The following is a 13276-nucleotide window of genomic DNA, read 5'->3' on the forward strand; positions in this document are numbered from 1 at the left end:
AGTCTCTTTTAGTGTCCTCATTGTTGTCTAAATTCTCTGGGATTGTGGTTTCTAGGCTGGTTTTCTTTGCTTTATGTTTAAAAACCACCTATGAGTGAGTACATATCAAATATTTACTAATTTCAAAAATGGGATCTCACCTGAGAAGCAAGAAAGTGAAAGTAAAAATAGGAATATTACTTTATGTTTTTCCTTCATAAACCACTGAGTCATGAATCATGAAATGCCACATCAGAAAAAGTTACAAAATAAAGGCTTACTCACTTTTTCAGAATCTAGGTACCTGTGCTTTGAAGACATAACACAGCTTTCTACTATCAGAAAGCATTCATACCAAAAAAAATTTCTGTTTGTTTGCTTACTTTTTAAGATTATAGTTTATATAACTGTAAGGCAATTTTTCATTTGGGGTATGCACTTTCATGGTCTTTTTTTACACTATCAAAGCAAAAGCGTGCCAGCCTTCAAGCATATGAGAAGAAAGAAGAGTCTACCAGCAGAAAGCTCTGCACAGTAGGAGGACCCCTCAAAGTGTCTTTGTCGGACAATGGGGTCAGGAGCCAAGAAGAGCTGCTAAGAGGCCTTCTGTGTCTCAAGGACATGCACAAGCATTAACACTATTGTGGTCTAGAAACCAGCCTTACCCTTTATCACTCTGTGGGAACACCAGTCTTTGTCCAGTTGTTCGTTCCAGAACACAAGAACCTGGAACTCCTGGCAGGTTCTCCCCAACCTCCAGTACGACCATGACCCCTGAGCCTACCCACCCTCAGCACCTAACTCACTGCCAATCTCCTTCATGCTCCAAGGGACTCTCTGAATGAGAGCTCTGATTCCAAGGCTCTCCAGTGTGAGAGCCTTGGGTTCTCACCACTTGCAGGATTCTGTCTTAATTTCTTATGAGACATAAAAACCACCTCAAGCCTCCTCCCCAACATCCCTCATCCTTGGTTCCTGATGCCGGCATACAGAACATGAAGTCAGAACCAGTGCATTTCTCCCCGACCATTACCAATCTTCACAAATGAATGAAGCCACCCCATCAATCACTAATTTTCTTGCTTGTGTGGTGTGGAAAGTCCTTCTCTATAGTGTTGCTTTTATTGGTTAATGAATAAAGCTGTTCCGGAAGTGGCTTAGCCGAATAGAGCAAGGTGGAAATTCCAAGCAGAGAGAAGAGGAAAGAAGGTGGAGTCAGGGAGAAGTCATGTTGCCACCAAAGAAGACAGATGCCAAGAACCTTACCAGTAACCTCGTGGTAAGATACAAAATAATAGAAATGGGTTAGTTCAAGATGTAAGAGCTAGCTAGGAATACACTAGAGTCACTGGCCAAGCAGTGTTGCAATTAATACAGTTTCTGTGTGATTATTCCAGGTCTGGGCTGCCGGGAAACAAACCGGCAGCCACTTGTGGTTTTCTATTATTAATCTCCACATCCTTTTGAAATAGATATGAAATCACCTTTCATTTTCTAACTGCCAATTTTACTTATAAAGTACTGGTCTTCAGAATTGAAGGAAAATAATCCCTTCTTGGAGAATCTAGGTGCTAACATACATTGAAGGGGGTTTGCTGCGTATCTTCTTACTCCCAACTGCACTTTCAGGGCTCCTCTATGCCATCTCCACCAGTCACTTCACAGCCAGTGTGGCTATCCAGGTGGGCACTTCCTCAAGGCGTTGTCTGTTATGACTTAATCTCTTGACTCTCGGGATAATTCCTCATTTTATTAGAAATGCTACTTTAGGGTTTCTCTTTGTAGCTCTGGCTTTTCTTTCCCTTAGACTTCTACTTGCCCTTATACATTTTCTCCCTTATAACCCAACTTTACCCAAGTTATTGATAGAAATAAGAGAGATATTGATTTCCAGTATAATTTCTGGCATCTGATGAGAACTTTCTGATACATTCATAGCCTAATAAATCATAAAGATTTGAGCAGCTTCTTTTATCCTTGAATTGTAATAAATAAATCCTTGGATAAACCCCAAAGGCAATTCTCACAGAATAGAAAGTTGCTATCTAATGTCTTCAATGATTTATAAAACTGACTAAAATAACTTCATCATATTGGACACAGTAACCAAGGATTCTTGGACTGGATGGTGGCTTGTTGAGTAAAGTCCTTGCCCTGCAAGCATGAGAACCTGAGTTAATCCTTGTCATTTACAGAGAAAATGTCAGGCGTCTGCATACGTGGTGACCAGCAACACGTGAGACCCTGGACCTTGCTTGTCGATCAAGCTAGGTGAATCAGCAATTTGTTCCAGGTTCAACAACAGAGCCTGCCCCTAAACAAATGTGGTGGGAACTGGTAAAGAGACACCAGACACCGACCTATGACGTCCATACACACACAAGTGAATACACACAAGCATACACACATACAGAGAGAGACACAGAGACAGAGAGAAAGAGTTTGCTTTGTGATATAGTTGAAGAAGAAAATGTCCTCCACTTTCCTTCATCAATGAACCTATTTTATAATTCCCTAATTCTAAGTTCCCATTTTAGCTTAGAAAGCTCTGCAAAGAAACTCTTCATTCGTGTAGAAGATAGCAACTTCAACCAATAGACAGACAACATTTTGGATTAAAAAAAAAACACCTGTTTCTGTGAAATATGACCAGTTGCTTACTGCCTTACTTCAATTCTAACAATCCTGCAAAGAGCTCATTGACTCAGAATGTCCTTCCTTTTATCAAATGAAAATGCAAACTGCTGCAGTACAAAACACATCCATTTAGAACAATAACTGAAAACACAAGAGTAGTAAGATATACATTGTTGCCCCTAAAAAAAAAAAGACAACAGAAAGACATGAAGGAGCAAACACTCAGAGGAGAAACTAGAAATATGGGAAAGAAAGGGGTGGCACTGTAGAAGAGCAGAGAAGTGGAAAGGAGAAACCAGCAGAGAACAGCAGACCCTTTGTGGAGTCCACTGCTCCCTTCAGGTTCACGAACGCTGTCTCAGAGACATTCTGCATCTCTGGCTTGTCACTAGATTGGCAGGGTAGCATTCTGTTTACTTTTAAAAAGCAACAATTTGTTAAAGTCACTTATTCCTGTATTCCAGACAGTTTCGAGCTTCTGAGACACAGGCTAGTTTGACAAAAACAATGGCAAGGTACAAACAGCCTTCCTAACCTAATCCCTGCACCATTCCATTTCCATCTCTGAGCGTCACATCCACAGGCCTTGGGGAGGTTCTTTCAGACCTGCACGATTGTTATTTTACCAGTTTCCCTATAAGCAACATCAACTCCTACTGGCTGTCTAGACGAGCCTAGATGTGTTAACTGCAGCCCTTCTGAACACAGTATGGTTGAGGCTGGGAAAGTGGGTGACGGTTGTAAGGAAAGGGGCAGAGGGGGCAGAAAGGCAGAAAGGAGGGAAATGGATGGGGAAGAACAAAAAGAGAAGAAACATGATCAAAGAAAGGCAAAAGTCGTAACTGGGCTTTTGAATTAGTTCTAATGTGTTGACATCTATCTAGCATTTGTGTGTTTAGGAAGCTCATCATCTTGTATTACACGCAAGAACCAAGTGAAGATAAGCTAACATGATTTCTTCATCAAACCACAGAGACGCTGATGCCCTGGAGTCAACTGGAAAAGTGAAAAGTAAGCATTTTACAGAGTCTTGTTGGCCCAGCTGTGTAATTTTGTTTTCCTACGCAACCCAGATGCAATACGCAGTAGAAACAGTCAGACACACAGGGCTCGTGCAGTACACTCCAGCTCAAGCCTTTCACTCTGCTACCCAGTAGACAGGGTCTTGCAAGGCATCTCTTTATGGGGACCCGACCCACGTCCATGGAGCAAGCAAGACCAACAGAAGAGTCAGGCAGTGCTCTAGAGAGGACCTCACCACCATTCTTCTCCCCCCAAACTCCTCTATTCTGCTGTTATTCTAACTTTCCCTCCTTGCCACCTCCGTTCACTAACAGGTATAGAGAACATTAACTCCAGGAGCAGTTGATGAGCAGGGCCATAATTTAGGGCCATACGTACCTGCACATATAAACACTCACATGTGTGATGGAGCCTCGGAACTGCCCACAGGGCCACCTGGGTGCCCTGACTCAAAGAATGTCCAGCACTGTCTGCAGCCGTCTTGGTGTCAGCCACAAACGGGCTGACTCACAGCTGCAGCCTCCCAGCTATCATGGCATGTGTGAAAGTTCCTAAATCCCACTGTACTGTCAAGCTCCACGAAGACTTACCCAGAGTCTCTGTAGCGATTTTGTTCATTTATTATTTATTGAGGCTACATAAACTTTTAAACTTACCCCAATAGCAGCTAAGATTGGAGCCTGGTAAATCCACCGGTCTCCAGCACTAAGTTCCCAACACCTGAGATGCAAAAGAAAAGAAGAAAGGAATGAAGGGAAAAGGGAAGGAGGGAGTAGGGAAGGGGAAAGGGAAAAAGAAAAAAGAAAGTTTGATGAAAAAAATTGGCAAAAATAAATGAATGAGAATCAACTCTAGCCCCAGTTTCTTCTTTTGGGGAAACACGTTTTTTAAATTCTTATCCTAAAGTGTCCAGACCACTGAAAACACATTGTGAGTTCTGATCTCCTTACCATGAGGAGCCCATATATGAGTGTTATAATATCAGGGAGTTACTTCTATAGTGATCAGGTCAAGACCTTGTTTCTATAGCCACACACACACACACACACACACACACACACACACACAGAGTTGCCTAAGTGTGGCACAATGGTAGTTTGTTTTTATCAGCATCAAAATGTGTAGACAGAAGTTTCTGTCCTACCTGGTCCCTCAGCCATTCATTCCCGAAAAAAAAAAAAATATCAAAGCTTATATTAGTTATAAATTGTTTGGCCTATTAGCTCAGGCTTATTATTATGAGTTAAATTTGCCCATAATTCTTGTCTATGTTTATTTAGCCACATGACTAAAACCTTTTTAAAGGAAGGCATTCTCATCTTGCTTCCTCTGCATCTGACTGGTGACTGATTCTCTACCTTTCCTCTTCCCATAATTCTCCTAGTCTGATTGCCCCACCTATACTTCCTGCCTGGCTACTGGCCAACCAGTATTTTATTAAACCAATATGAGTGACAAATCTTTACAGTGTACAAGAGCATTTGAAAAGAAACCTATCTCATATGTTAGAGCAATTTATTTCATAGTTTATTATTTATAGAAATACAACTGAATTCTGGATTGAAACCATCTGGTTCTGGGCTTTTTTTGGAAGGGAGATTTTTGATAACAGATTCTAATTCTTCACCACTAACAGGTCTATTTAGATCGTTCACCTGGTCTTGGTTTAGCTTTGGTATATGGTACTTATCTAAAATAATGTCCATTTCTTTTGCATTTTCCAGTTTTGTGGCATACAGGTTTTTGTAGTAAGATCTAATGATTCTCTGAATTTTCTCTGTGTCTGTGGTTATGTCCCCCTTTTCATTTCTGATCTTATTTATTTGCGTGTTCTCTCTCTGTCATTTAATTAGTTTGGATAGGGGTTTGTCAATCTTGTTGATTTTCTCCAAGAACCAACTTTTTGTTTCATTGATTCTTTGGACTGTTTTCTGAGTTTCTATTTTGTTGATTTCTGCCCTCAGTTTGATTATTTCCAGTCTTCTACTCCTTCTGGGCACCTCTGCTTCTTTTTTTTCTAAAGCTTTCAGGTGTGCCATTAAGTCCCCAATGTATGCTTTCTCTGTTTTCTTTAAGTGGGCACTTAGTGCTATGAACTTTCCTCTTAGCACTGCTTTCATCGTGTCCCATAGGTTTGAGTATGTTGTCTCTTTATTTTCATTAAATTCAAGGAAGACTTTAATTTCTTTCTTAATTTCTTCCTTGACCCAGGTGTGGTTCAGTAGTTGACTGTTCAGTTTCCATGAGTTTGTCGGCTTTCTGGGGGTAGCATAGTTGTTGCCATCTAACTTTAATCCGTGGTGATCTGATAAGACACAGGTGGACACTGATATTCTTTTGTATCTGTGGAGGTTTCCTTTGTTTCCGAGTATATGGTCAATTTTTGAGAAGGTTCCATGAGCTGCAGAGAAGAAGGTATATTCTTTCCTATTTGGGTGGAGTGTTCTGTAGATGTCTGTTAAGTCCATTTGCTTCATTACCTCCAATAATTCTCTTAATTCTCTATTAGGTTTCTGTCTGATTGACCTGTCCATTGGAGAGAGAGGTGTGTTGAAGTCTCCTACTATTAGTGTGTGTGGTTTTATGTCTGCCTTGAGTTTTAGAAATATTTCTTTTACATAAGTGGGTGCTTTTATATTAGGGGCATAGATATTCAGGATTGAGATGTCATCCTGATGAATTGTTCCTGTTATGAGTATAAAGTGTCCATCTCGATCTCTTCTGATTGATTTTAGTTTGAAGTCAGTTTTGTTGGAAATTAGTATGGCCACACCTGCTTTTTTGTTAGGACCATTTGCTTGAAAGACCTTTTCCCAACCTTTTACTCTGAGTAGATGCCTGTCTTTGTGGTTGAGATGTGTTTCTTGCAAACAGCAGAATGTTGGATCCTGTTTTCGTATCCAATCCCTTAGCCTGTGCCTTTTTATAGGTGAATTGAGACCATTAATATTAAGTGATATTAGTGACCAGTGGTTGTTTACTCCGGTTATTCTTACTGTTTTCGGTAGTAGAGTTTGTGTGTGTCCCTTCTTTGAGTTGTACTGGTGAAGGTTCGCTAGATTCCTGAGTTATTGTAGTCAGTGTTGGCAATGTTGGATTCCTTGGGTTGCGATTTTCCTTCTATTACTTTCTGTAGCGCTGGATTTGTGGCTACGTATTGTTTAAATTTGTTCTTATCCTGGAATGTCTTGTTTTCTCCATTGATAGTGAATACTAGCTTGGCTGGGTATAGAAGTTTGGGTTTGCATCCATGGTCTCTTAGTTTTTGAAGAACCTCTATCCAGGACCTTCTGGCTTTCATGGTTTCCATAGAGAAGTCAGGTGTAAGTCTGATCGGTTTACCTTTATAAGTTACTTGGCCTTTTTCCTTTGCAGCTCTTAATATTCTTTCTTTAACCTGTATATTTTGTGTTTTGATTATTATATGGCGAGGGGATGCTTTTCTTTGATCCAGTCTGTTTGGTGTTCTGTATGCTTCTTGGATATTCAAAGGAATATCTTTCTTTATGTTGGGAAAGTTTTCTTCCATAATTTTGTTAAATATATTTTCTGGGCCTTTGAGCTGTAATTCTTCCCCTTCTTCTATTCCTATTATTCTCAGGTTTGGTCTTTTTATTGTGTCCCATATTTCCTGAATGTTTTGTGATGAGAATTTGTTGGCTTTGCTGTTTTCTTTGATCAGTGCATTTATTTTCTCTATGGTGTCCTCAGAATCTGAGATTCTTTCTTCTATCTCTTGTATTCTATTGATTATTTATAGAAATACAACAGAAAATTGAACATAAATGGTTCTTATCATAGAAATAAAAACAGCTTTGGTGATAGACTATAACTCATAAGTGTCCTCTTGACTAGTTTTTGCATTTATATGTAAATCTTCAGTATTAAATTTTGTGAGTGTAAGTGGTTCAATCAGGTCTCATTTGAGCAAATGTAGCATCTTCCCAATCACTCATTGAATAGGGAATTAAACATTTCAACAGGTGTTCATTTCATATCAATGTACGATTTGTGATTTTTATCTTTAAATTTACAGTTTATTTTTGTAGCTTTAGTAAAACATACCATGCAATTTAGCTATTTCTTACAATTAGTTCCTAATTGCTAACTAAAATTTAAGTAACACGTGGTCAGAGATCAGTGTGGGAGACGGCAAGGGTGTGGTGAGATGTCCTAAGTGCCCAGACTCTACGGAATGCAGGTGGTCATTACATATTTGTTTATTCATATGAATAAGTTGAATCCAAAATTAGCTTAAATCAACCTCACCTAATCTGGTTTGTACTGGCAAAAGCCATACACTAAATATTACAGAGGTTTCTTTTTTAATTGCTTCTACTTGAAAGTAACTGTTTTAAACTTATAGACATGGAGATAAACGGCTTCCATTTCTTTCTACTCAGACAAAATTCAGCGTTGGTTATACCAATAGAAAATGATATAATTTGAGAAAATAAAAATGTTAATTTTTCAAATTCTAGATAATAATATTATCAAGAAATTTTACTTTATAAATAACTTATAGATAGTGAAATGCTATTTCAACAATAAGATAAAATATTTTTAGTTCATATGTACAACTATGTGTTTTAGAGTATAGTTTTCATGCACAAGTCATACATCGTCACCAAAATCCATAAAGTAGCAAAGACATAGATACTGAGACTCTGATCTTCCCTGCATTCTCTCATTTATTTTATTAAGTAAGTGCTGACAGTGCCTAAGCTTTTCTAAACAAACACAAGCATCATACTCTTTCTTATTGCTGTATTTTAGATTTTAAATTACTCTCCAGAATCCTATATGCCAAAGGCCTTGTTCCAGCGTCTGGCATTACTGAAAGGTGATAGGACCTCTACAAGGTGGGGTCGAGTGGAAGGAAGTTGAACTGTTAGGAGAAAGCCTGTGAGGGAGAAACTGAGAGCCTCCATCCCCTTTTCCTTTTGATTCCCAGATTTCATGAAGCTCCTTCTCATTGTGAGGAACTATATAAGCCCAACAAGAAGGCCTAACAGCCATGGGTCCAAACTTCTGAGAGTCAAATAGAGACTTCCTCCTATTTTTAAGTTGAGTGTCTTGAGTATTTCATCATGGTCACATAACTCTGTAATGACTAATACTGATTATCAGCACGATATAATCTGCAATCACCTACAGAAAACCTGTGGTCTTGTCTGTGCATTTCTCAGTGGGTGACTGATTTCTGAAGCCCCACCCTAAATATGAGTGGCACCACTCAATGGGTGACAGTTCTGAACTGAATCAAAAGAGTACAGCTAGCAGAGCATCCATTTTCATCCTTCTCTGTACCTTGGCCACAGAAACAAGGACCAGACACCTCATGCTCTGCCTGCAGGATGTCTTACCCATGACAGACCATGCCCACAAACTGTGAACCAAAATATATCCTGTTTAAGTTCCTTTGTCTGGTCCTTTTGTCACAGGAGCAATAAATGGAACCAAAACATTAACACACTTATCTCATAAAAATGTAATGTATATGCTACTATGCAATTTTATTTTTCTCTTGAATATCCATATAAAATTGCATATATAGATTTCCATACTGGTACCAAAATATATCAGTCACACATATATGTTGCAAGACTGTAGCATAGAGAACAACAAAACCCCTACATCAAACTAATTCTGGTCCCTTCCAGCTGAAGTCTGCACAACTTGGAATCATAATAGAATGGAAATCCAAGACACAGAATTGTTACAGTTGCACATTGAACACTGAATTGAACATTTCCGGCACTGTGTACAGGCATCTCTCTTTCACATTATTCAATAGACAAGAAAGATAAAAGAGTGTTACTAAGTTGCACACATCATGGATCACACTACTCTCAAATGCCTTCATCTATGACCAAGGTCTTGATGTACCAGCGACAAGGCTTTTGGATTCCATACATTTTCATTTTAGTTTTTATCATTTAATAATATCCTCACAATCTTTTTTCTCAGCATCACTGACATTTTAGCATCATGTCTCCGAACACATGGGATTCAATCATGAATTCCAACTCTACAAAATCATTATATTTGGAAGTAGGTCAAAATCGGCTATCTCTAAATGCATCAAAAACTTGACTTCGATGGGTTAGATTGTCAAAGTTTCAAATTTTCTCTTTTGACAAATAAGAGAGGCAAGTGAGATTTCAGACATTTTCAAGAAAATGTTATAACTCCATATTTTAAATTAATTTTTCAGTGGTCGACATCATACACAGCTGAAGAAGTAACTCTGTTCAGATGCTTTAAAATAGATTTTAACACTCTAAGAAATGAAGTTCTGAATGTTGTAGTTTCAGGCTCAAATGTTTAACTAGAAAGTATAGATATAGATATAGATATAGATATAGATATAGATATAGATATAGATATATATAGAGAGAGATGTTTATATAACAACATTGGGAACTTGTACCATCCTCCCATAGTGCGTAACTCAGTTCCTACTTCCCCCTCCTTACTTCTACCCCCCTCGCCACCATATTCAGTAAAAAGAGGAGGCCAAAGGGACTGGGCCCTGGAGAGTACGCAAATGTTAAAATGTTTGAGTGCGTCTTTTTTCTGTATTCTCTACTGCACAACCCACCTTTGCTTCTGAATGGTGAAGCTAAAGAACAACAAAGGAGTTACAGGTCCCCCATTCACTGCCATCCTTTGTCTCCTCTAAATAAAGCAAGAACAAAGTAGGTTTGTTTCTGTTGCTGTGATAAAAAAAAAAAAAACCCTACAAGAAGCAATTACAGAGGTAGGGGTTTATTTGGCTTACATTTCTAGGGAGAGGAAACCAAGTCAGGAGCCCAGTCAGCTAGTCACATCCTAGCCATAGTCAGAGAGAAACAAATGCTCCCATGCTGTTGCTTGTTTGCTAGCTACCCAGCTAGCTTCTTCCGTCTTACGTAGTTCAGGACCTCTGCCTAAGGAATTGTGCTGCCCACAGTCATCGGGGTCCTCCCGTATCAATTCAGATAATCCTCCACAGACACAGACGTGCTCCCAGGCCAACCTGATCTAGATAATTCCCCAGTAAGTTCTCTCTTCTCCAGTGATTTTCAAGTTGCCACAGTTGGTCAGTATTTAAAACTAACCACAGCCAGTGTCTTGTAAAGTATTGCCTGTTTTTAAAGTAAATAGAACCAAGAAACAGAAAGTACTGACTTTGTAATTTTATCAATTAGCTTAGTTCTTCCTAGTCTAATAACACTAGATAGAATCTTAAGACTAGGCCAGCTGGTGGTAGGACGTGCCTTTAATCCTGGCACTCACGAGGCAGAGGCAGGTGGATCTCTGAGTTCAAGGCCAGCCTGGTCTATAGAGTGAGTTCCAGGACAGCCAGGGCTACACAAAGAAACCCTGTCTTGAAAAGCAAAAACAAACCTAAATAAATAGAATTTTAAGACTAGAAGAGACGTCTTTTGTATTTCCAATAGTGTTTCAGGTACCTTTTGAAAATCGGTCTGGTATGCATATTTCTAAATAGCCAAGATGAAGACAAAAATCAAGAATGCTAGCTTTTAAAGGATCAGCTTAGGGCTGAGGGTGTCTTTTAGTGCTAGACTGCATGCCTAGAAAGTACAAGGCCATGGGTTCGAGCCCTGCCATCACACACACAAACATGAAAAAGCAAACTCAGAAGTTGACTTGGAATGTTAAAAAGTGATGGATATAGACATGTTTTGGTCATCAAAGGTTTTTAGTTTGTTTAAATAAATCACAAAGTTCAGCATCTGAATCTACTCTCCAAGCCATTCTGTTCTCTGACCTAGGAGCTAGACAGCCACTGGGCAATGCATTAGAGTCTACCATTGCACACAGGGGATTTCATACGACTTCCCCAAAGGACGACAGCATCAGGAACAGAAACCAAATAAAAGCCTGAGTCCACAGAAACCTCCACCCCACCCCCATTTTGGTTTCCACTAACCTGGTATCTGCCAGAGTGGCCCGGACCACCGCCCAAGCAACAACAAACACCGCTGGAAATCCTGTAACAAGAGAAAGATTTGGAACCCATATTTACTTTCAGATTGAGGATTTTTTTTTCTCGTGTGCCTATAATATTAGCAGATGAGAAGAAAAACAGGCACACAAAGAATACTGTGATTGAGAAAAGGCACGTAACACCATCTCATCAGTTTGAGGAGTGAGTGATAACATAAGGGCCAATTGTCCCTGGAAATCTGAAGACGATCATGTTTGGTCAAGTTTCCACTGCAGGGACGAAGGGGAAAAAAGCACATTTGGAGGGGATCAGAGCTCCCCAAGCCATAACCATGCAGAGGGCGCTGCGCTTGCGCTTTTACCACACAGACACGTGCTTCCAAGGAGCGAGGCAATGAGGGCAGAGAGAAGCTGGGAGAAGCTGTGGGCTTAGAAACAATTTGCTGTTTGCAGTCTTAAAAAAAAAAATGGACCTCAAGGAGAAGATGCCAGAAGGTTTTAAAGTCAGGAAGGCTCCAATCCTGACTCCAAACAGAAGCATCTGTCCACACTCGTGGGAATAAATTGACCAATCAGAATACAGGTATTACAGAGAGCATCCTGTATCCTTGGCTCCGTTTTCCGCTTCCTCCCTCAGCACTGCTCGCTCTTACTTAACAAACACTCTACCACACCACGGTCACTCGCCAGGAAGCCTGCCCCAGAGGCCGAAGCTCTCAGACCTCTACAACTATTTGCTTGTTTCCATTTATCCTTTGTAATTTGTCTAACTTCAGCTACTTTGTTATAGCAACATAAAATAAACTAAGACAGGGATATTAACAAATATTTCTATATTTAATTTACCATCAAATGAACAATTAAAATCTATTTTCTAGACTGAAGTCGCATATATGTGTGTGTGTGTGTGTGTGTGTGTGTGTGGAATACGTTATATACAGGTAATGAAGTAGTTATACTTGCTGTTAATTTTCAAAAAACACATAATGTGAATTTTTTTCTACATTGAAGGGATGACAACAGGTCCATAGCCAGATTGAATGACCAGGATAAGAACGTTATATAACAACAAACAGACATTGGCACCTCTTTTGACAGTTGAAGGTGAAGTATATAAAAGTTAAATACAATAGTAAAAACTAAAACAGAAACCGTTTAAATGCAAAATTAAATTACAGAAAGCTATGTAGATGAGAGAATGAGTGTAAGAGTAGAGTTTCATCTGTGGGAGAACTGAGGCAAACAGAAAAATGTCAGGCTGTGGTAGGGTGAAGAGAAAGGCTCACTACTCACTTTATTCCTCTCTACATCACTTTTTATTGTGGGGCTATGTGTGTGTGAAAGTGTATGCCACGTGTATGTGGACTAGAGGCATTGGACCCCTGTGAACTGAAGCCACAGGCTGTGGTGAGCCACCTGAAGTGGGTGCTAGGAATTTAAATAAGGTCTTCCGGAAGAATAATCTGTGCTCTTAACTGTTGAGCAGTCTCTCCGCCCCCTCTCTACAAACTGTGGTTGAGTCTTATAAAAGCGGTCACTTTAATATTTGCCTTTAATCTAGAAATGGTCTGATATACGTTGGTTCCTCTACAGATTCTAACTTTCCTTTTCTTTCAATGTATTAATTAAAATTATTTAATAATTTAATTATTAATATAATTAAATTATATTATTAAATTGC

The 13276-nt window shown here is 39.3% G+C and overlaps 1 protein-coding gene across 1 annotated transcript in view; it reads right to left on the reverse strand.

Moving 5' to 3' along the window:
* The window catches only part of Pth2r (parathyroid hormone 2 receptor), a 97233-nt gene that overhangs the window by 24320 nt on the left and 59637 nt on the right, over positions 1–13276 (reverse strand). Inside the window, exons 8-9 of the mRNA XM_050154195.1 lie at positions 11579–11639; positions 4296–4359 (exon numbers count right to left, since the gene is read on the reverse strand). Coding sequence (XP_050010152.1) covers positions 4296–4359; positions 11579–11639 — 125 coding nt within the window. The remainder of the gene's footprint in view (positions 1–4295; positions 4360–11578; positions 11640–13276) is intronic.

The sequence above is a fragment of the Alexandromys fortis genome, unplaced genomic scaffold (assembly GCF_014885135.2).
Source record: "Alexandromys fortis isolate MF-2015 unplaced genomic scaffold, M_Fortis_MF-2015_v1.1 scaffold_40, whole genome shotgun sequence".
NCBI lineage: Eukaryota > Metazoa > Chordata > Mammalia > Rodentia > Cricetidae > Alexandromys > Alexandromys fortis.